The following is a 23647-nucleotide window of genomic DNA, read 5'->3' on the forward strand; positions in this document are numbered from 1 at the left end:
CCCCAGAAGCTATTCTCAGCCAACCAGGTTGGCAGCTCAATGCAGGACCCAAGGATGTAATGCTGCTGGGACCCTCAGGTGCTGGAGATACCCAGGCTACCCAAGCGGTGCTAATCGTGCTCAAGGGACCAGGTGGTGCCAGGAATCTAACCTGAGCCAGTCACAATGCAAGGCATGTTACCTTTCTAGTTTTAAAGTTTTACAAGTTATTGAATATCCTTTAATAGAAGATAATGAACAGTTTTTGTTCTTATTACATTTACTAGTTGAAATTCACACACCCACTAGTCATTCATAGAATACATTGTTTGCTTACAGTAAGATGAACCCAGGACCTCCTAATAGAGGCATGTGCTCAACCACTGAGCTAAATCCCAATCTAAAACATCTAGTTTTTTTTTTTTTTTTTGGTTTTTGGGCCACACCCGGCAGTGCTCAGGGGTCACTCCTGGCTGTCTGCTCAGAAATAGCTCCTGGCAGGCACTGGGGACCATATGGGACACCGGGATTCGAACCAACCACCTTTGGTCCTGGATCGGCTGCTTGCAAGGCAAACGCCACTGTGCTATCTCTCCGGGCCCAAACATCTAGTATTTAATAATAAATAAGGTTCTAAAATGAGTGACAACAAATCAAATGCTGTAAAACAATTAAATGTTTTTACTACATTTGATCAATAGTGTAAATCGTGTAAGCTTTTGTATGACCTTAACAATACTACTTTAGTGCTCACTTTGGCAGCACATATACTAAAATTGGAACAATACAGAAAAGATTAGCATGGCCCCTGCACAAGGATGACATGCAAATTCATGAAGCGTTCATATTTAAAAAAAAAATACTACTTTAGGGGCGGAGTGATAGCATATCGGGTAAGGCGTTTGCCTTGATGCGAACAACCTGGATTCAGTCCTTAGCATCCTTCCCAAAGACTGTCAGGAATGATTTCTGAGTGCAAAGCCAGAAATAATGCCTGAGTACCGATGGATGTGTGGCACTCCACCTGCCCCAAAAAACTTACTTTTTCTGGTTAGTACTAAAATATCAATTGATACAAAGTGGTAGATACACTAGATGCCAAGTGGTAAAAAGAATTTACCTTCCACAGAGCTCTTGTATTATTAACTGAAAAGAATTATGAGTTAAAATATCAGTTTATTTTTAAAGCATTAAGACTTTTAAATATTCCAGATAAGGATGCACAGTTGTTTCATTTTGTTTTGTTTTGTTTTTTTTGGAAGTGCTCAGGGGTTACTCCTGGCTTTACACTCAGAAAAAACTCCTGGCAGGCTCGGGAACCATATGGGATGCTGGGATTCGAACCACCGTCCTCCTGCATGCAAGGCAAACTCCCTATCTCCATGCTATCTCTCCGGCCCCGGATGCACAGTTTTTAATTTGACTTTTTATATCTTGTTTTCTGTTCCCCAACCTCCCCAAATTTTGAGCAACAGCCAGCTATGTTCAAGGCTTACTCCTAGATTACAGATCACACCTAGCAAGAGACCATCTTGGGTGCCAGGGATTAAATACTTGTTAGACGAGTACAAGGAAAATGCCCTACCTGGTGTACTATCACTCAGCCCCTATTTGTAAATTTGAAAAGGAGTATAATTTCCATAAATCTAGTCGCGATTTACTCGACTGAGGACATATAATAATAGAAGATACACTTGGCTATCACACTTTGAGCTTGGACTGCAACTGTCATTCTATGCATAGAGACCAGAAACACTGCAAAACAGTTTTTAATAAAGAGCAAAACACCCCCAAACCACAACAAAGAATTACCTAGTAAGATACAGCAAGAGTACCAAGCTTAAGAGATCCTCTTTGGAACTGTCAAAACATGGTACAATATTGAGGCCAGAGCACAATGGTAGGGCATTTGCCTTGAACTCAGCCGACCTATGATGAAAGGTGGCTCGATTCCCGCCATCCCATATGGCCCTGAGCCTGCCAAGAGTAATTTCTGAGTGCAGAGCCAGGAGTAGCTCCTGAGCGCCGCCAGGTGTGCCCCTCCCAAAAAAAAACAAACCAGAAAAACTAATAATAACCATGATACAATATAAAATAACATCAAAACAAAAAACTTGTTTGTAAATTTTATTTCTACCACATACTGACCATTATATTATGTATCCAAAACAGGAAGGAGGCAAAAAGGGTTAAGCATTCTGTAATAAATTAGAGAACTGGCTTTGTCAAAGAGATCCAAAGTCAAATCTGAGCCAGTTTTTAACATGTTCTTACTAACATGTTATTATGGTTTATAACTAAAAATAATACTGGCAGGGTTGGAGAAAGAGGACAGTGGGAAGAGCATTTGACTTGCATATGGCTGACCTAGATTTAAACCACAGCATCCATATAGATACCCCCGCCCAAGTACTGCCATGAGAGATTCCTAAATGCAGAGCCAGGAAAAAGCCTTGAGAACCGCCAGGTCTTGGTTCTGAGCTCAGAGATCATCCTAGTCGTCTCCATAGCAGCCATATGTGGTGCCAGGGACTGAACCAGAATAAGCCATATGTAAAGCAAGAACTTTAATTCCTGTACTATCTATCAGGTCCAATAAATATTTTTTCCAATATTGAATCATATATGTAATAGAACATTTTTTTGTTGTTGTTTTATTTTGGTATGGTTTTCATTTTGAAGTCACACCTAGTGGTGCTCAGAGCTCACTCTGGACGTTTTCCTCAAATCTCCCTGGCAGATTTGGGGAACCATACATGATGTCAAGGATCATATTCCTTTTAGCACATGCAAGGCAAGCAAGTACTGTCATTCTGGCCTTAGAACAGAATTCTAATAAAAATTGTCAATTTACCCTCATTGGTCCCATCTTCTGAACACAAAATATTCCTGCTATGAAATCTGTCTATATGAGAACGATGTCCAGTATCTCTTTGTGATTCATTTTCACTCAAAATCCGTGTTATATTGCTGGTACTCTTAGAAGTGGTAGCTTCTGTTAAAGACAAAGCAAAAAATGCATAAAAATATCAACTGACATATGTATTTAGCACAGTGAGACTATAAATATTCTACTTTTCCAGATTTATCAAATACACAAAATTCTGATCATGAAATCGATGCTTTTTTAACATGCCTTTTTTTTTTTTTTTTTTTTTTTTTGGTTTTTGGGTCACACCCGGCAGCACTCAGGGGTTACTCCTGGCTCTATGTTGAGGAATCACCCCTGGCAGGCACAGGGAACCATATGGGATCGCCAGCATTCGAACCACCGTCCTTCTGCATGAAAGGCAAATGCCTTACCTCCATGCTATCTCTCTGGCCCTTAACATGCCTTTTCAATGCCACAGTTCTGTGACAATTTAAGGCAAATAACAAGATAAAAACTGATATAGAACTAAGTTTAAAACAATTAGAAAAGAGTCAAAATGAGGCTGGAGAGATAGCATGGAGGTAAAGCGTTTGTGTTGCATGCAGAAGGTTGGTGGTTCGAATCCCGGCATCCTATATGGTCCCCTGAACCTACCAGGAGCAACTTCTGAGCATAGAGCCAGGAGTAACCCCTGAGCGTGGCCGGGTATGACCCAAAAACCAAAAAAAAAAAAAAAAGAGTGAAAATGAAAACAAAAACAACCCTGAAATAATGGTCATTCCTTGGAATATTTGAGAAAGAAAAAAAAGGAAAAACAGCAAAACCAATAGTTATGTATAATAGAAGTACTTCTTTTTAATTTTTTATTTAAAAAACTGTTTACAAAGATACTGATAGTTAGATTTTAGGCATCAATATTTCAACACCAATCCTACCACCAATGTCAACTCCCATCACCAGAAATCCCCCCTCTATCCTCCTGCCTATAACCTTGACAGACACATTGCAAAGTATGGTAATTGTAGCTTAGACATGTTTTCAGTGTTGCTGAGCCTGTGCTTTGAATTTATAGCTCTACCACACTTCTATGTGTCCAAATTAACTAAGACCTGACCCCTGCTAACCTATTGTATCCCTTTCTCATATTCTTTCACTCCTTGATTTCTTTCCTTCTCTATCTTCTTCCCTAAGTTAAGGTGATCTAGGCATCTAACCTTTATTACATTCTCATCCAATTCTATATACTACAGATAAGTGAGTTTATCATAACTATGGTTCTTTCATCTGTCTTACTTCATTCAACATGCTATCTTACTTCTTTGTATTCCTGTGTATATTATAAACCCTAATATGAGTGTTGAAATTTTTAACTAAAAAATTTTTATTGAAATAAGGTTGTCATTTTGAAATATTAGTACTTACATAAAAAGTAATCTTAAAGAGTTCTTATGTTGGGGCCGGTGAGGTGGTGCTAGAGGTAAGGTGTCTGCCTTGCAAGCGCTAGCCAAGGAAGGACCTTGGTTCGATCCCCCAGCGTCCCATATGGTCCCCCCAAGCCAGGGGCAATTTCTGATCACTTAGCCAGAAGTAAAATGGGACACCAGGATTTGAACCAACCACCTTTGGTCCTGGATCAGCTGCTTGCAAGGCAAACGCCGCTGTGCTATCTCTCCGGGCCCAAAAAAAAGAATTCTTATGTGCTTCACCTAGTACTTCAATGGTAACGATTTGCAAATACAGTAGTAGAACATCACAACTCAAATATTGATAGCAAACACACAAGATACTGAAAAATTCTATCACCATGAAATACCTTGTATAGCCTTTTTAAGCCACATCATCATCTCCTTAGGGGTTGGGAGGGACTGAAAAATTGGACAGCAGGTAAGGTATTTGCTTGCATGCGGCCAACCCAGGTTTAATCCCAGGACCACATATGGTGTCCCCCCCCCCAAGCCACTAGGAGTAATGTATGAGTGCAGAGCTATGAGTAAAACTTGAAAACAGTTGGGGGTGGCACGCCCCTACCACCAAAAAACATAAAAAACATAACCTTCCTCTCTCCCAATTGCTAATATTTGGTAACTATTTAATTTTGCATTTCTATAATTTCATCCCCTCAAAGATGACAGAAATAGATTCACACAATATCACATTCTATAAAAAGCTTTAAGACTTTATATAATTCCCTGTATAAACATCAAAGATATATATAACAATTACTTTCTTTATATTACTTATTACATTCTTTTTATTTTTATATATCTTTATTTAAACATCTTGGTTACAAATATGATTGTGATTAGGTTTCAGTCATGTAAAGAAAATCCCCCTTCACCAGTGCAACATTCCCACCACCAATGTCCCAAATCTCCCTCCATCCCACACCACCCCCACCTGTAGTCTAGACAGGCTTTCCAGTTCCCTCATTCATTCACATGATTATGGTAGTTCTCAGTGTAGTTATTTCTATAACTGCACTCACCACTCTTTGTGGTGAGCTTCATGAAGTGAGCTGGAAGTTCCAGCCATCCTCTCTTTGTCTCTGAGGATGGTTGCAAAAATGACTTTTATTTTTCTTAAAACCCATAAATGAGTGAGACTATTCTGCATCTATCTCTCTCCCTCTGACTTATTTCACTCAGCATTTACATTCTTTTTATTACTTTTTATTCCATAGCATGAATGTAGCAATGTGTTTAATCATCTGATTATAAACTATGTACTAATTCCAGTCTGAAACTTCCAAACATTTTTCCAAAAGTTATTGTACTATTTTACACTCCTATCAGTAATAAACTGCTGCAGACAGCCAGCGTTGCTAGCAGAACCTTTGTGGGGTCCGGGAACCTTTCACAGGGAGAGAAGCGGGAGCATGAGTGGACAAATATGAAATATGAAAATGAAATAAATGAGACCACACAAAATGCATTGTATGGGGACCCTCGTCCAAGGGATGAGAGACAAATATACTTTTCAGCTGATGACATTTATAAGCACAAACTCTGGTATGCAAGGTGTCCTCAGGGAAAACAAAGAGCAGGAGGGCAGTACAATGGGAAACCAGGCCTTAAATCTACATATTAAAAGATCGTTCTTCAGGTGAGGAAAAGTCCTGTTGGGTGTTAGTAGAGAAAATGTTTTTAGGGTAAAGAGAAAAGCAAGTTTTTCAAGAAACCAGGAGGAGAGAGATAAAAATATTTGTGATGTTTATTTGGTCACTGGAAAATAGATTTTAGGGGTGATGGAAATAATTGTTTACCATCATAGAGCCAGACTTAGAAAAACAAGCTGCTGGCGCCAGGTTATACAAACTAGCCAGCAGGGAACTTTTGGCGGGTTTTTGGTACTGACATTTCTTTGTCTGTAGGAAAGCTGAGGCTGGATTTCTATAGTGTCCAAATAAAGAGAAAATGTAATGTTACAGCCATGTTGAAATTACCGCCAATAATTCACGCAAAGTGTCAAATGATTGACTTCACTAAGCGGGCCTTTTGGCAAATAATTCTTTTGGAGGAAGGCACTGCACCAGGGAAGGAAAAAACCACATCTGGTGCGTGCTTTCTTTAAATGGGAGGTAACAATAAACAAATGAGTTAGTTTCTTTGTATCATTAGCAGTATTTGGTATTGTCCCTTTTTACTATTTCAGTCATTCTGACAACTAAGAAACCTAGAAGAAGTGGGGCTACTCCATCTGTTGGAAATAAATGTCATAGGAACTTTTGTGATATTAATCAGTATTAAGTATTAGACATATATCAAAAATATTATATTTTCCATCAGTCATAATTAAAATGCTAAAACTCAAAATTCTTAGCCACATTTCAATATACTATGAAACTAGAAATTAGTATGAAAGCTCAGAAGTTAAATGGTTTCATTCTTCACCTCTGATAAAAGACTTACATGAAGAAAAAAATAAGAATTCCTGTCCATAAAGGAATACATAGTCTGAAAACAATACTAATCATAAAAGGATAAATATCAACATTGACACCAAAAAAATGTGTTTCACTTTGTGTTGATTAGGAAAGGATAATTCACGGACAAAACAATGTATAAAAAAAAGTACAAAAATGGGGCCAGAGTGATAGCACAGCAAATAGGACATTTGCCTTGCGCACAGCAGACCCGGATTTGATCCCCAGCATTTCATGTGGTCCCCTCCACCCCAAGCCTGTCAAGAATAACCCCCTGAGCACAGCCAGGGGTGGCCCAACAATCAATAAAAAAAATTTGTTGTTAAAACTACCTAATTGTGCTATCTCTTAAGGCACCCTAGCAAATTAGGATATTAAGGTGAAAAACAAAGAAAGGTCTGTCGTACAATCTATGGTCATTGAAAATAATAAAAAAGAAACCCATGTTCCAATGAGAAAAAAAGCAGATCACCTAATAATATAAAATTTAATAATGACACTCAAAGAATAGGGGATTTCTAACCTCAACAGTATTTTAAGAAAATATTTCAAAGAATTCGGGAAAAAAATAAGCACTATTTCTTGTAAATTTTTATTTTATTTTATTTAAAATATTTTTAATTGTGTCTTATAGAAAAATCACTATTTAGGTTCCATTCTCCGAATTTCAACTTATTTTCTGCCTCCCTGAATCTTCTGGATAAATACTTTGCTAACAGTTATTTGTTCAAACTTTCACTGTTCCTCTCACTTGTCCTCACTCACTTTTTCTTCACTTTTCTGTCTTTCTCTTATTATTCAGGCCTTAATGATTAGCAAAGAAGAGATATGGAAACATATGTACAATACCTTTTATGATTACTTTACAGAAGTATGTTCTTCTACCTTTGCTTCCCAACTTTTATAAAAATTGATTTCTGGAAAAAAAAAATTGCTTTCTGGGCCAGGAAGATAGCTCAGAAGGCTCAGAACAGCCCAGGTTCAATTCCTAGAACCACTTGTTCCTCCAAGGATAAACCTGAAAAAATATTGCTGAATATGATCGAAAAAACAAAACAACAAAAACAACAACAATAACCAATATAACTTCCATATGTTAAAATGTTGGTTTATTTTAAACTAATACTTTAGAAGACATTATTATTTTGTTACAGGATCAGAGATGTAACGGGTTAAGGCCTTGCCTTGAGTACAGGTGACCTAGATTCAATTCCCTGCACCCCATATAATCCCCCAAGCTCCATCAGGTGTTATCTGAGTGCTAAGCCAGGAATAAATTCCAAGCATTGGTAGATGCGGCCCAGAAAAAAAAAATAAAAAAGGGGAGGAGGGAGATTTGGGACATTGGTGATGGGAATGTTGCACTGGTGATGGGTGGTGTTCTTTACATGACTGAAACCCAAACACAATCATGTATGTAATCAAGGTGTTTAAATAAAATTTAAAAACAAAGGTGAATAAAAAAAATAAAAATTAAAAAAAATTAAAAATAAAAACTCTAGTTCTAGAAAATTTGCCAAGGCTGTTTCTATCACCTCTATCACTTCTATCCCTACTTTTGGAGTAATATTTGCTATTCGTTGAATTTGTTCAACTAATATTTATTTAACAAAACCCCATTTGTTCAAGCCTAATAAAATTTTCCATTTGAAACTAAAAGTCTTCTCTGACTCAATACAATTTCATTTATAGACCCTAAACTGGTGAAGTAGCAAATAGCATCTGTTTTGCAAACATGAGATCATGAAGTTGTTCTCCAATGCTACTCACAAGCACCATAGTAAGGTCCTGATAGCTCTGCTCTGCAGGGATCCAGAAGTCACAAAGGAGGATTCAATCTGAAGCACCATAGTTAAGTATATGGACCTCCAGGCAATCTCTGTGGTCAAGTGAGCCCCCAATCAACACAACTGCAACAATATTCTAGCTGTTCTAAGGTCAATGATAAAAAAGGGGGAATTTTTTTTTTTTTTAGTTTTTTTGGGGGGTCACACCCTGCGGCACTCAGGGTTATGCCTGGCTCTGAGCTCAGAAATTGCTCCTGGCAGGCATGGAAGACCATATGGGATGCCAGGATTTGAACCACCGTCCATCCTGGACAGGCTGCTTACAAGGCAAACGCCCTAACACTATGCTATCTCTGGCCCCAGGGGGAATGTTTTCATTAAAAAAAAAAAAAAAATTTGAGAGCCCAGAGAGATAGCACAGCAGAGTTTGCCTTGCAAGCAGCCAATCCAGGACCAAAGGTGATTGGTTCAAATCCCAGTGTCCCACATGATCCCCACCCCCACTCCCCCACCCCCCCCACCCCCGTGCCTGCCAGGAGCTATTTCTGAGCAGACAGCCAGGAGTAACCCGAGCACCGCAGGGTGTGACCCAAAAAAAAAAAAAAAAAAAAAAGATTGGGGGCTGGAGCAATGGTGCAGCAGTAGGGCGTTTGTCTTGCACACAGCTGACCTAGGGCAAACCACGGTTCAATCCCCAGTGTCCCATATGGTTCCCTAGGCCAGGAGCGATTTCTGAGTGCATAACCAGGAGTAACCCCTGAGTGTCACTGTCAAAAAACAAACAAAAAATATTTACAAATATGAACAACTAAATTCTTTCAGGTGAGATCACAGAGTATAGGGCAGAAAACTCTGGGTCTTTCCTTTTGGAAGAGAACTGGGCTGAGTTCTCACTCACACCCACATTGTCAGTGGAAAATCCAGAAGCCCCTGTCCACTACCACCATCATCCTGGAAAAAAACAGCCCAGTACCTCCACCAAGCTCCAAAAGAAAGTAACGACATCCAATACTTCCAGGTAGCCCAGTTCAGGTTGGTATCTCTAGACCACTATGACACTCTCATAAAAGAGAATTGGTGGGGCTGGAGTGATAGTACAATGGTAGGGCATTTGCCTTATACACAGCCAACCCAAATTCAATTCCCAGTATCTCATATGGTCCCCAAACCTACTAGGAGTAATTTCTGAGTTCAGAACCAGGAGTAACAACTGAGCACTGCTGGGTTTGGCCCCAAAATAAAAATACTTATAAAGGAGAGTTGGCAGGCCCTTTTACAGATTCCCCTTTCTGCATGAACTACTACAGCTACCCAGTGCCACATCCTACACCCTCCCACAATTGCTGCCCAACTCTACAACTCAACCTTATCAAACTTCCAAGCCACCAATTTGTTTCAGATCTATAAATCCTGGACACCTCAATATTTTATAGTAGTGCCACCCCAGCAGTGCCACAAGAAATCTGATGGGAAAGTTACACAGTAATTTATCAAGTTCAAAGAGCCTTTGTGTCATAACAAGAAATATATAGTAAATTTGTTTGTACTTGCATAGAGGCAGGCTATGATAGTGGGTGGGAGGCACTGGTGAAGAAAAGAACACACTGGTGGTGAGATTGGTGTTTAAACATTTAATGCCTGAAATGAATGTATTATGACGATTTAATAAAAATTACAGGGGAGGAGCCTGAGATAGCATGGAGGTAGGGCGTTTGCCTTGCATGCAGAAGGACGGTGGCTCATCCCAGCATCTCATATGGTCCCCCGAGCTGCCAGGAGCGATTTCTGAGCATAGAGGCAGGAGTAACCCCTGAGCGCTGCTGGTGTAACCCAAAAATAAAAGAAAAAAAAAATATATATATATATATATTATGGGGGAAATTGCTATAGCAAGAAGAATTAAGTATTCTCAGGCCCGGAGAGATAGCACAGTGGCATTTGCCTTGCAAGCAGCGGATCCAGGACCAAAGGTGGTTGGTTCGAATCCCAGTGTCCCATATGGTCCCCTGTGCCTGCCAGGAGCTATTTCTGAGCAGACAGCCAGGAGTAATCCCTGAGCACTGCCGGGTGTGGCCCAAAAACAAAAACAAAAACAAAAAAAAGTATTCTCATGTGAATACTTTAAATAAACCTAGAAATTACAAAAATAGATTTATTTCATTGCCTTATACCATAGATCATAATTTTATTTTACTAACCAAATTGTTTAATATTTGCAGCTACCAACCTGAATTATTCTGCTGATAGTAAACCCAGCAAGGAGATTTTTAAATGTCAATTACTTAAAGATGGTAGGAAAACCTGGGGTAGGTAGTGACACAGATTTGAAATCAAAATATATTTTTAAAATAGTTTCAAAAATACCGGGGCCGGAGAGATAGCACAGTGGTGCTTGCCTTGCAAGCAGCCAACCCAGGACCTAAGGTGGTTGGTTCGAATCCCAGCGTCCCATGTGGTCCCCCATGCCTGTCAGGAGCTATTTCTGAGCAGATAGCCAGGAGTAACCCCTGAGCACTGCCGGGTGTGGCCCAAAAACCAAAAAAAAAAAAAAAAAAAAATACCCTTTTACACTATTCTGACATTTTTATACAGTTTATTCAAACTATATAAATAAAGGGCCAGAGCAACAGTACAATGGGTAGGGCACTTTCCTTGCACATGGCAGGCCTGAGTTTGATCCCCAGAATCCATATGGTCCCCTGTGCCCTACCAGTAGTGATTCCTGAGAGTAGCACCAGGAGAAGCCCTAAGCACCACCCCAAGGTATATAAATAAGTCTTAAAAGACAAAAATAGGGGCTGGAGAGATAGCATGGAGGTAAGGCGTTTGCCTTTCATGCAGAAGGTCGGTGGTTCAAATCCCAGCATCCCATATGGTCCCCTAAGCCTGCCAGGAGTAACTCCTGAGCGCTGCCATATGTGACCCCCCCCCAAAAAAAAAGACAAAAATAATTAAATAATAGGTTAGCTTTGTACCATCTTTGTCAAGAAATCAAAAGATTACCTTTTAGAAGCACAGGGGGTAATTCAAGGTGCTTTCCCAGAGTAGTTGTCTTTTCAGCTAATGCCTGTATACAGAAAATATTAAGCTTATTATTGTTATTATTCTTCACATCACAGAGCTAAATAACAACAAAATACAACATATGTAAAACTTGGGGCTGGTAGAGGTGGCGCTAGAGGTAAGGTGTCTGCCTTGCAAGCGCTATCCAAGGAAGGACCGTGGTTCGATCCCCCGGTGTCCCATATGGTCCCCCCAAGCCAGGGGCAATTTCTGAGCCCTTAGCCAGGAGTAACCCGAGCATCAAACGGGTGTAGCCCAAAAAAAACAAAACAAAACAAAACAAAAAAAAAATATATATATATATGTAAAACTTTAAACTAATCCTCAATATACTCCTCATATACTTATAAATGTATTTTTAAGAATATAAACACGGGCCCGGAGAGATAGCACAGCGGTGTTTGCCTTGCAAGCAGCTGATCCAGGACCAAAGGTGGTTGGTTCGAGTCCCGGTGTCCCATATGGTCCCCCGGGCCTGCCAGGAGCTATTTCTGAGCAGACAGCCAGGAGTGACCCCTGAGCACTGCCGGGTGTGGCCCAAAAAACAAAAAAAAAAAAAAAAGAATATAAACACAGGGCCGGATAGACAGCATGGAGGTAAAGTGTTTGCCTTGCATGCAGAAGGACGGTGGTTCAAATCCCGGCATCCCATATGGTCCCCTGAGTCTGCCAGGAGCAATTTCTGAGCATAGAGCCAGGAGTAACCCCTGAGCACTGCTGGGTGTGACCCAAAAACCAAAAAAAAAAAAAAGAATATAAACACAGAACTGTCCAAATAACCTCTATATCTTCCTCCATACTGTACATATTTCAAAGTTAGCATGTCATACAAATAGTTCAAAGGGCAAGAGAATATGTCTGGTATGCACAAGGTGTCAAGGTATGCACAAAGTCCCAAGATTGATCCTTGGTACATGAGTCCCCTAACTCACTAGATGTGGGCCTAGCAGACCCTGAGCACCAGTGGAGTAGCCCCAGTTACCCCTAAGATTGCTTGGAAGTTCTCCACACTCCCAAGGAGGGAGAAAGGAGGGAGAGAGGGAGGGAGGGAGGGAGGGAGGGAGGGAGGGAGGGAGGGAGGGAGGGAGGGACGGAGGGACGGAGGGAGGGAGGGAGGGAGGGAGGGAGGGAGGGAAGGACGGAGGGAGGGAAGGACGGAGGGAGGGAAAGGGAGAGAGAGAGAGATTGCAGTGGCCTGAACATTCAGAAATATAAAACATTCAGGTAAAACAATTTTACAACTACATTACCGGAGTCCCAGAAGTGTCCAAAAATCCTTCTCCACACCTGAGCCATGCTTCCGAGAGGGAAGAAGTCGTACCCACTGTCCTGGGACCCACTCTTCTAAAATTCAGTGAACTCTCTCCTGGAAATGATGGATATTCTGTATTCCAATTTCTTTTTCTCTGTAGCAAAGATTTTCAAAGAAAAAAACTTTATTACACATTCATTAAGTAGACAAAATAGAAATAAGAAAACATACAACCACCCCTCTTAAGTCTTGCATGGTACTGCATCTAGAGGAAAAAAAGCTGAGAAACAAGAACAACTGAGAACATATACTGGTGTTTCTAGAAAAAGAGCAGGTAATCTGAAAGTAGTTTGTTAAAGTATTTTAACACTGGAGCTTCTCCCACCCACCCCACTTTCCACCACCAGCAGGGGTCCTCAAACTTTTTAAACAGGGGGTTAGTTCACTGTCCTTCAGACCATTGGAGGGTCTGACTATAGTAAAAACAAAACTTATAAACGAATTCTTATGCACACTGCATATATCTTTATTTTGCAATGAAGAAACAAAACGATACAAATACAATATGTGGCCCGCGGGCCATAGTTTGAGGACCACTGATAGGGAGAAAGATGCAGAGTTGACATCCAGATAGGAAAAAAGCCAAGCTCTCAGACAACCAAAAAACTCTTACATACTACTGACATGGATAGTAAAGTGACAGACTATAAAATCAATATGCAGAAATCCATGGCTTTTCTATATGAAAATAACATATTATTAAACAGATTAAATAAATCAAATTATCAAGATTAAAAAACAATCAAAATTGTATTAGAAAATAAGTACCTATGAATCAGCTTAACTAAAGAGGTGAAAGCTCTATACAAAGTGAAATACAAAAAACTATTTAAAGAAGTAAGAAAAAAATGAAAACACATCCTCTGCTCATGGATTGAGAAGATTTACATTTCAAAATGTCAATTTCCCCAAAGCATTATGCAGATTCAATGCAGTCCCTATAATACTACATATAACATTTTTCAAATCAATATATCAAATACTCCTGAAATAATACTGAATAAGAACATCCTCCAAAAATAGTCAAAGCAATCCTAAGGAGAAAGATAAAAACCTCTCCCCAACTTCTAAGTGGTAGTAATTAAAACAGCATGTGTAGTACTAGAATAAGGACAGATTCTTGGATCAATGGAATAGAATTGAAAAATCTGAGACAGACCCTCATAAATATTGATAGCTAACCTTCAATAAAGGAGCAAAATGTCTGATCTGAAACAAGGAAAGCTCTTCAAAAAGTAGTGTTGGAAAAACTGGGAAGCCACATGCAAATGAATGAATTCAGACTCCTTTCTAACACCATGTATAAGAATTAGATCAAAATCAGTCAAAGGCCTTAATATCAGAACTGAATCCATAAGTTACACTGAAGAAATGTAAGCAGAACTCTCCAAGATATTGAAGCTAGAATCAATGCTACTGGCAAAGAAAACAAAAGCAAAGATAACTAATAGAACTACAGTAAGTTGGAGAAGCTTTGGCACCTCAAAAGAAGCAATGACCAAAATACAATAACATGCTATAGACTGGGAGAAAATATTTGCCCACCATTTATGTGATAAAGGGTTAATATTCAAGATATATAAAGTACCTGTAGAACTCTAAAACGAATAGACCCAAAGAGGTAATAAAGCAGGTAGAACACTAGCATCACAAATAATCCCAAGCCTCACCAGGAGTATTTCCTGAATACAAAGGCAGGAGTCACCCTTGAGTATCACCACCCAGTGTGACCAAAAACAAACAAAGGAACAAAAAACACAAAAAGAAAATGGAGGAAAGGAAGAGAAAAAAACATCTAACACCATCAGAAAGGGATGAAAAGAACTTCATCAAATACAATGCAGATGGCCAAAATACATATTTAAAAAAATACTCTTTATCACTAATGATCAGGGAAATGAAAACTAAAAAATAAAAACAACTATTATTCTCTGCAGATGGGGATGCTGCTTGCTCTAGCTCTTTTGGAAAACAATACAGACCTCAAAACACTAGAAACTGAATTTGCCCATTTACTCAGTAAATCCATTTCTTAGAATAGAAATGTACAGATAACAGGGACCTTCTTTCTGCCTTCTTTGTTTCTGTACAAGCCTTAAATCTTAAATGTTTACATTTATTTCTCAAGGCTGCCTGCTTTTAGCACAGCTCTCTGCTTGTTGCAGAGGCCTGCTTTTAGCAAAGTTCTGTGCCTGTCACAGGCCCTGCTTTTTTTTTTTTTGTTTTGTTTTTGTTTTTGTTTTTGTTTTTGGGCCACACCCTGTGAGGCTCAGGGGTTACTCCTGGCTATGCGCTCAGAAGTTGCTCCTGGCTTCTTGGGGGACCATATGGGACGCCGGGGGATCGAACCGCGGTCCGTCCTAGGTTAGCGCAGGCAAGGCAGGCACCTTACCTCCAGCGCCACCGCCCGGCCCCAGGCCCTGCTTTTTAACTAAGTTTTCTGCCTGTTATAAGAGCTCCTGGCAACAGACAGTGGTTCAAATCCCAGCATCCCATATGGTCCCCAGAGCCTGCAAAGTGCGACCCTCCCCCACCCAAAAAAAAAAAAAAAAAAAAAAACTAGCAACAGAGTCAGCATTCATACACTAGCTAATTTAACTCTACAATTCAAACTCTACTCTAACCATTACAGCATTTCTTTTTTTGTTTGTTTTTGTTCTTGTTTTGGGGCCACATCAGTTGATTCTCAGGGGTTACTCCTGGCTACGCACTCAGAAATAGCTCCTGGCTCGGGGGAACCTTATGTGATGTCGGAAATCAAACCCAGGTCCATCTTGGTTCAGCCACATGCAAGACAAAATCCCTACTGCTGTGCTATCGCTCCAGACCCAGCAATTCTTAAAATAAGATAAGAAAATTGGAAAGATTTTGTTTTAAATTGTTGGGTGCTCTTATTGCAGGGCTTAGACCCAGTGGTACTCAAAGATCATGCGGTGCTCAAAAAAATCAGAAATGGGTTTCCTTCATGCACACCAACTTTGAGTTCTATCTCTAGCCCACAGAGCAGTATCCAGAAAAAAACTCAACAATATAAAGACCAACTCAATGGATGCTAGACAGTACAGCAGGGTCAGGTGTTTGCCTTGAATGAAGCAAACTAAGCTTCAATTCCCAGGCATGCTGAGCTCAGAGACAAATTCTAATTACAGGAGGGGGGGGGAGAAGACCAAGTCAATCATGGGGAGGGGAGAGCCAAACAAATTTCTCAACTTTTTCATTTTTACAGGTTCAACTTGAGTCAGCACTTATCTCCCCCTTTTTAGGTTCAGGTGCTTAAATCCTATCTTTCTCTTTATTTTTTTGGGGGGGTCATACCCAGCAGTGCTCAGGGGTTACTCCTGGCTGTCTGCTCAGAAATAGCTCCTGGCAGGCACAGGGGACCATATGGGACACCGGGATTCGAACCAACCACCTTTGGTCCTGGATTGGCTGCTTGCAAGGCAAACGCCGCTGTGCTATCTCTCCGGGCCCCTTTCTTTCTCTTAACTATCAACTCAATCCTTTCCCAATACAATTTAAATTCCATGACTTTAGTCTATGATGAATAAATTGATGTAGCGTGTCCAAAATTGCAAAATTAGTTAGCTGGGAGCTAACTGAAGAGAAGTGTCAAATTCAAACCAGCATTCAAATGTTTTGGGGTTTTGATTTAGGTTTTGGTTTGGGGGGGGGGCACACCCAGGAATGCTCAGGGGTTAGTTCTGGCTCTGTACTCAGAAATTACTCCTAGCAGGTTTGGGGAACATAAAGGATGCAGAAATAGAACCAAGTGAAAAGCAAAAGCCCTACCCATAGTACTATTACTCCGGCCCCATGGCATTCAAATCTTACAATCAACATAGTTTCCCATGTTGCTTATTACCTAGAATTTTTCCTCTTTCCCTCATTTTTCTTGCTGTTGTTCTGATCAGAGACATAATTTAATTAGTTTTCAAAAAACAAAAATAGAAGAAATAGGGCCAGAGGAATAGTATAGCAAATAGGGCTTCCACACAGCCAATCTGGGCATGATCCTCTAACATCCCATATGGTCCCCTATGCCTCCAGGATTAATTCCTGAGTGCAAAGCCAGTTATGGCCCAAAACCCATTTTAAAAAAATAGAAGAAAAAGCATTACTTCAAACTAAAACACAAGTAAATGCCAGAAATAAAAGATCAAAGGGCCAGAGCAGTGGCACAAGCGATGATAGGGCATTTGCCTTGCACAGACTAACTTAGAAGGGATCGCAGTATGATCCTCTGACGTCCCAATTGGTACCCCAAGCCAGGAGTGATTTCTGAGCACATAGCCAGGAGTAACCCCTGAGCATCACCAGGTGTGGCCCAAAAAACAAACAAACAAACAAACAAAAAGAAATAAAAGATCATAAATGCAAGTTGTAAGACTAAGGAATAGACACAAAACCTGTAACTGTTACTAATAGGCTATGAGAATCAGAGTAAAGCAAACTCTGGAGCTGACAAACTTCAATATAAGTTCTTCAAATAAATCCTGACTTCTCACTTAATTCCTGTGTGACCTTGAACAAATGATTTAGCCTCTTCTATGCCTCATTGAGTTCATCCATAAAATGAGAGGTACAATAGTAACTATTTCACAAAATTGTTAAATGGACAGGATAAATCCACAGAATATGTTATTAGCCAATAATAAGGTGATAGTTAAGAGGAATAACTATATTAAAATGATGCTTAAATATCATGTCAGAAAATAAAACAGAGTATGCAACAGAATGGTATCTGAAGTGCTCTAAGCCTAACCTACTGTGACAGAAAGAAAAATTCCAGGAGCAAAATTGTAGTAACCAACCTTGAGGATGGCTCTCTATATTTGAGCCCTGTTAGAGTACACCTTGTCTCACCCAAAACAATGATCATCCCTGGTATCTTTGTATCTGTTTGTTTACAACTAGGTTTTACCCCAAAGCAGAGATTGTTTACATGTTTCAAGCAAACTTGGGTGGGACTGGCTCATGATAGTCTGAGCTATCTGTCCTTACTCTGTCCTTACTCCCCACCCAGATATGGTCTGGTACTCAATAAGAACAACAGTTCTAGCATACAGCTCACGCTTGATACAAGGTAGAAGATTGCCAGACTACATTTCACCCTAATCCTGAATTATTTCATGTGGCAACCCTGCTTCAGACCCACTCACCTGAGGTTGGAAATATGGCACATGGGGCATTTTTTACATCTGGTGCTCAATTATGGATCTGAGAAGACCCCAGGAATGGTAAGTTACATAACCCTCTGATGGATTATCACCATGACAGCCCCCTCGAGCTAGACTGAATGTGCCATGCCCTTCATTGGAACACTGGTGCACATGGCCCCCTTCTGAACATCACCATGTTGTTCTGGTCCATCTACTTGCACTTCTCACTCTAGGCTGTATGTACCAGGCTCCTTAGAGAGGCTCCCTGGAGATTCTCCCACGCACATGCCACAAGAGGGGAAGGGTTCCTTCCCAGTAATGATGAGTTCTCATTCTAACGGCCTTTCCAGGGACGCTAATTATCACTCACTACCAGTGCCAAACCAGAGAGGCCTATCTCTCAAGGATGAGCCAGCTACCACCTCTGCTGACTCAGTCTGAAAATGGCTCAACCAGAGATACCCTACATCCCAAGCCTAGAGTAAGGTGGTCAAGCCCCTGCCAGAAATCAAGTCCAGGGCACTGTCAAATGAATGGTTCAACGGCCTGAATGGTTACAGATTTATCAACAGAAATAACACCAAGGGCCGGAGTGGTGGTGCAAGCGGTAAGGCATTTACCTTGCACACCCTAACCTAAGACGGACCGGGGTTCGATCCCCCAGTGTCCCATGTGGTCCACCAAGCCAGGAGAGATTTCTGAACACATAGCCAGAAGTAATCCCTGAGCAATCACTGGGTGTGGCCCAAAAACCAAAAAGAAAAAGAGAAAGAAATTACACCAAAGATGTCTTTCTTCACTGGAAGAAGCAATCCCTGGAAGTTTCTGTGTAGTAAAGGAGATGGGGAGACTGTGGAGTTTGATTTGTCAAGGAGACAGCTGTTCAGAAGCTATTAATGTAGCTAATGTAGATACTAATGTAGATTGCCAGTGAAAGGCAGCTATGCTACCTAGCAACACAGGTTCTTCCAATTCATCCCCTGGCCTGCCTCAGCTGCCACACCACCCATGGTGGCAGAGGCGGCCCCCTCAGGCAGGACAGCAGCAGGCAGTGTAAGGGAGAGAGCTGAAGACTAGGCAGCAACCCAAACACTAAAGCCCACCACCTTTCTTCTATCAAAGACGCTTTGTGCAAGGATCTTCAAAGATCTCGCCCTCCCTGACCTGCAGCAGCTTATCAAAGTCACAAAGTAGATGCCAGAGACAGCCCCATTGGAAGGGGACCAACTGCAGGGAGATGAGCAGGTCCCCCTATGCAGATTACAACCCAGGTACCTAAGCCTTTCTGTCCTAGGTAACCTCACCAGCCTACCACAGAAGGTGAAAATGGAGAAACCAAGCCCAGCCAAAGCCCAACAGAGGGGAAGCTGCTTTCAGAACCTCCTGCACTTGGTCACCTCCAAAAATTAACTTTCTTCTAGGTTACTCTCTTGAGCTGATTTGTATCGGTCACTATATTGCTGGTTAAACTGTGTTCTACCTATATAGATATAATAGCTACTCTTAGTTCTTTGCCCCACTGCAAACAGAAAATTTTGTATCCAACTCTAGTGGTTTAATATTAGTTTGCATAGTTCTAGGGAAATGCATAATGTTGTAGGATCTTTAGTGGTTCTTGGTTATCCTACTGAATTGGTATTATGCTTAATTGTGTATATCATTTAGCAACTAACTCTACAAAAATGTTCTGCTTTTATCCACAGAAGTCTATGGAAAAAAACTTGGATACTATAGACTCATATTACAGTGAGCATTATAAGAATATTTTAGCAAGTTATGTAAATCTGCAGAAATGTTCTGTTGATTTTGTCTAGAGAAGTCTATGGAAAAGAAACTTGAAGGCTCTAAACTCATATTACAGTGTAAGAATGTTTAGGAACCTGTTTGCAAATTAAGTGTATCTGAGAAAGATTCTGGTGTTTATGTTCTGAGAAGTCTATAAAAAAAAATGTTTGTTATGGGGCTGGAGAGATAGCATGGAGGTAGGGTGTTTGCCTTGCATGCAGAAGGGCGGTGGTTCGAATCCCGGCATCCCAGATGGTCCCAGGAGGGATTTCTGAGCATAAAGCCAAGAGCGATTTCTGAGTAAAGCCAGGAGTAACCCCTGAGTGCTGCCAGGTGTGACCCCCCCAAAAAACAGTTTGTGATATGCATAAGACAAGAATATGGAAAAAGCTGATTGTTTTGAAAATGATGTATTCACAATGTAACCTATGATGTTTTCACAGCCAAGACTACCCTCAACTAGCAGATTACTAAGGAATTAGATACAATAGTAACGGGCTTAAAATTTCCTCACCACCTTACCTGTCACTAAGTTATTTTTCTTTTCTTTCCCCAGCTTTTACCATGCCTATGCAAAAATAAGACACACTTTTAAAAGTTTTGATCTGGGATTCAAGCCTCTTTCACAGAATAGAACACCAAGGATTTATGTAATCCTCTCAATATTTTTAACAAAAAAGGGGAATTGTTAGATTATACTTTGTTTACCCAAAACAAATATCATCCCCACTTTCTTTATATCTGTTTGTTTACAATTTTATTTCACCCAAAACAAAGATTATCACTGGTTCCTTTGTATCTGTTTGTTTACAACTTGGTTTTACCCAAAAAAAAATATTGTTTTATATGTCTCAAGCAAACAAACCTGGGTGGGACTGACTCAGAGAGCCTGAACAAGCTGTCCTTATTCCCCCACCTGGGAATAGTCTCAGTACTCAATAAAAACAACAGTTCTGGGGGCCAGAAAGATAGCATGGAGGTAGTGCATTTGCCTTGCAGAGAGGACAATGATTCGGAACCCCGACATCCCATATGGTCCCCCAAGCCTGCCAGGAGCGATTTTTGAGCGTAGAGCCAGGAGGAATCCCTGAGTGCTTTTTGGGTGTGACCCAAAAGCCAAAGAAAAGAAAACAAATCAGTATTCTGGCAGGCATCTCACACTAGATAGAGATAGAAAACTGCCATATTACATGTATTTTATGCTGGTTTGGATAATTTTATGCAGGGTTGCTTCCAATCCAGGGCTAGAATTATAGCGCGTGGGGCATTTTTACAGATCCCTACTATTAGAACTCACCCTCAAGAGTCTATAGTTCTTGACTACACTGTACTAAGTTGATCTCTGTAAACAGAAAAGATACTATCACTTCTGAGATTATAATTAAACACACACACACACACACACACACACACACACAGAGTAATGAGACAGGGCAGCAGGTAGAGTGCTTGTCTTACACATGGCCAACCTGGATTAGATCCCTGACACCACATATGGTCCTTGAGGAGCATATCCTCTTATCACTCATAAGGTGATAGATCCCTGAGCAGTCAGATTTGACCAAATAAAAAAGATTTTTTTTTTTAACACCAGTCTTTTAGGTGATCCTTCTTGCTATTGAAAGACAGATGATGCCATGATGTAAACTGTCTATAAAAGCGACAAGAAAACAATACTTCCAACTATCCTCCAGGTTTAGTGACCCTTTGACTGCAAATTGTCGGAGAGCCTGAGCCAGAACTATCCAGTTGAATAATGTGAAGATTCCTTTTTTTCTTTTTCTTTTGTTTTGGGGCCACAACTGGAGGCACTCAGAGGTTACACTTTACTTTTTTCTGGCTCTGCGCTTACAAACTACCCCATGGTACCATATTCCCATGGAGTATCAGGGATCGAACCCAGGTTGGCTGCGTGCAAGGCAAATGCCCTTCTTGTGTTTAGGGCTGTCATTCCAGCCCTAATCCTCGGGTTCCTGATCATCAGAAATGGCACCCAAAATCAAACATTTGATGACTGTTGGATGAAAATGGGAGGTTGTTATTTTGTGGTGTTGGGAAACAAACCGTAAGTCACATGTATGCACAATGTACTCTACCATTGTACTATACCCCTAGGTCTTGCATATTTTTGTTAGTTGGGGGAGGGGGGAAAGAGGGTGAATAGACGCACCAGGGCCACTCCTAGTGGTGCTAGAGGGAACTGATGTCAGGAATCAAACCCAGAAAGAACTTTACACATTCCAGACATATACTCTATCACTTAAAGCAATATCATGGGCCAAAAATAAGTGGGGTTTTTCTAAACTGTTTCCATTATGAGAGTCACATAATAAAATATAACAATTAAAGCAAGGGTTTAATCAAAACCACTAACATTCCTAAATCAGGATTCAGTTGCCTGATATTTAGGATTCTGATTGGCCAAGTAGGAATTTAATAAAATATGGACCTCAAAGATACTGCCAGTTACCATCAAAACAAATTCAGAAATTAGGGGCCCAGAGAGATAGCACAGCGGCGTTTGCCTTGCAAGCAGCCAATCCAGCACCAAAGGTGATTGGTTCGAATCCTGGTGTCCCATGTGGTCCCCCATGCCTGCCAGGAGCTATTTCTGAGCAGACAGCCAGGAGTAATCCCTGAGCACCACCGGGTGTGGCCCAAAAACCAAAAAAAAAAAAAAAAAAAAAAAAAAAAATCAGAAATTAGTAGGAGATGGAGTGATAGCACAGTGGGTAAAGCATTTCCCTTGCATGCAGCCAATCTGGGTTCGATCCCTGGCATCCCATATGGCCCCCCAAGCCTGTAAGAAGTAATTTCTTAACACTGAGCCTGGGGTAACCCCTGAGTGCTGCTGGGTGTGTCCTTCCCCCAAAAAGTAGGGATTACTCGACCCCTTCCATGAAATTCCTTGTTTTCTGTTCTGAGACGAGTAATTTTATTAAATGAGCATTTCAGTGACGCCATATCTCCCTTCTCGTACATTAATATCCCTTCTTATGCTTTAAATTAACGAACAGTGAGCCCGCATAATGCTAGTTATTCCACCCTGAGGCTTAGATCACTGGCCCTTGTCGCCCTCCCTAATTGTGACCTGTATGTCTCAGGCAGGGGAAAGCTATGTATCCCAGGCAGGATTCATGAGTAATTCAAGTTTTTCTTCCGAGTTCCCTGATGGTTTCTGCTGAAGTTAATGCTCTGCAATTAGAACCACAGCGTGTGGTCCCACTACAATACTAGGGCTGACCAAGGTGGGGCAGGTCTGTGGCAGCTGGCTTTCATACCCAGGTACTAAAAAGCATTAATAGCAAAGAACACTGGGGCCGGAGAGATAGCATGGAGGTAGGGCATTGGCCTTGCATGCGGAAGGACGGTGGTTCGAATCCCGGCATTTCATAGGTCCCGAGCCTGCCAGGAGAGATGTCTGAGCGCAGAGCCAGGAGTAACTCCTGAATGCTGCCGGGTGTGACCCAAAAACACAAAAACAAAAAAAAAAGCAAAAAACACTAATGGCAAAATCATTAAGAGCTAAGAACATCCCTATCGATCATCGGAGAAGACACAGAGGAGAAACTGTCAGAGCTAAGGAAGAGACTCAGAAAGAGGATTCATGACACTGAGTGGTTTTGTTGTGCGTTGTGTGGGGCGCTGCGGGTCTCCGCTGCACGAGGGACGTCACGGGCGCCCGGCCACTCCAGCGACTCCCTGCGGCCGGAAACCCCGCAGGCCCCTCTCCCAGACCCGCCCCGGGCGAGCCACGCACCCTCCACG

At 41.0% G+C, this 23647-nt stretch overlaps 2 protein-coding genes and 1 non-coding gene across 3 annotated transcripts in view; 1 reads left to right on the plus strand and 2 right to left on the minus strand.

Annotated features, from left to right (window-relative positions):
- The window catches only part of UBE2V2 (ubiquitin conjugating enzyme E2 V2), a 738183-nt gene that overhangs the window by 640973 nt on the left and 73563 nt on the right, over positions 1 to 23647 (minus strand). The gene's annotated exons all lie outside the window — the stretch shown is intronic.
- Positions 1 to 23647, minus strand: part of LOC126011868 (DNA repair-scaffolding protein-like) — a 95209-nt gene that overhangs the window by 71399 nt on the left and 163 nt on the right. The window contains exons 2-4 of the mRNA XM_049775633.1: positions 12874 to 13029; positions 11564 to 11627; positions 2834 to 2974 (exon numbers count right to left, since the gene is read on the minus strand). Of these exons, the coding sequence (XP_049631590.1) occupies positions 2834 to 2974; positions 11564 to 11627; positions 12874 to 13029 (361 nt within the window). The remainder of the gene's footprint in view (positions 1 to 2833; positions 2975 to 11563; positions 11628 to 12873; positions 13030 to 23647) is intronic.
- Positions 726 to 832, plus strand: LOC126013062 (U6 spliceosomal RNA). Its single transcript, XR_007497396.1, has one exon. It is a non-coding gene; the product is annotated as a U6 spliceosomal RNA (small nuclear RNA).

Source organism: Suncus etruscus, chromosome 6 (genome assembly GCF_024139225.1).
Source record: "Suncus etruscus isolate mSunEtr1 chromosome 6, mSunEtr1.pri.cur, whole genome shotgun sequence".
Classification (NCBI taxonomy): domain Eukaryota; kingdom Metazoa; phylum Chordata; class Mammalia; order Eulipotyphla; family Soricidae; genus Suncus; species Suncus etruscus.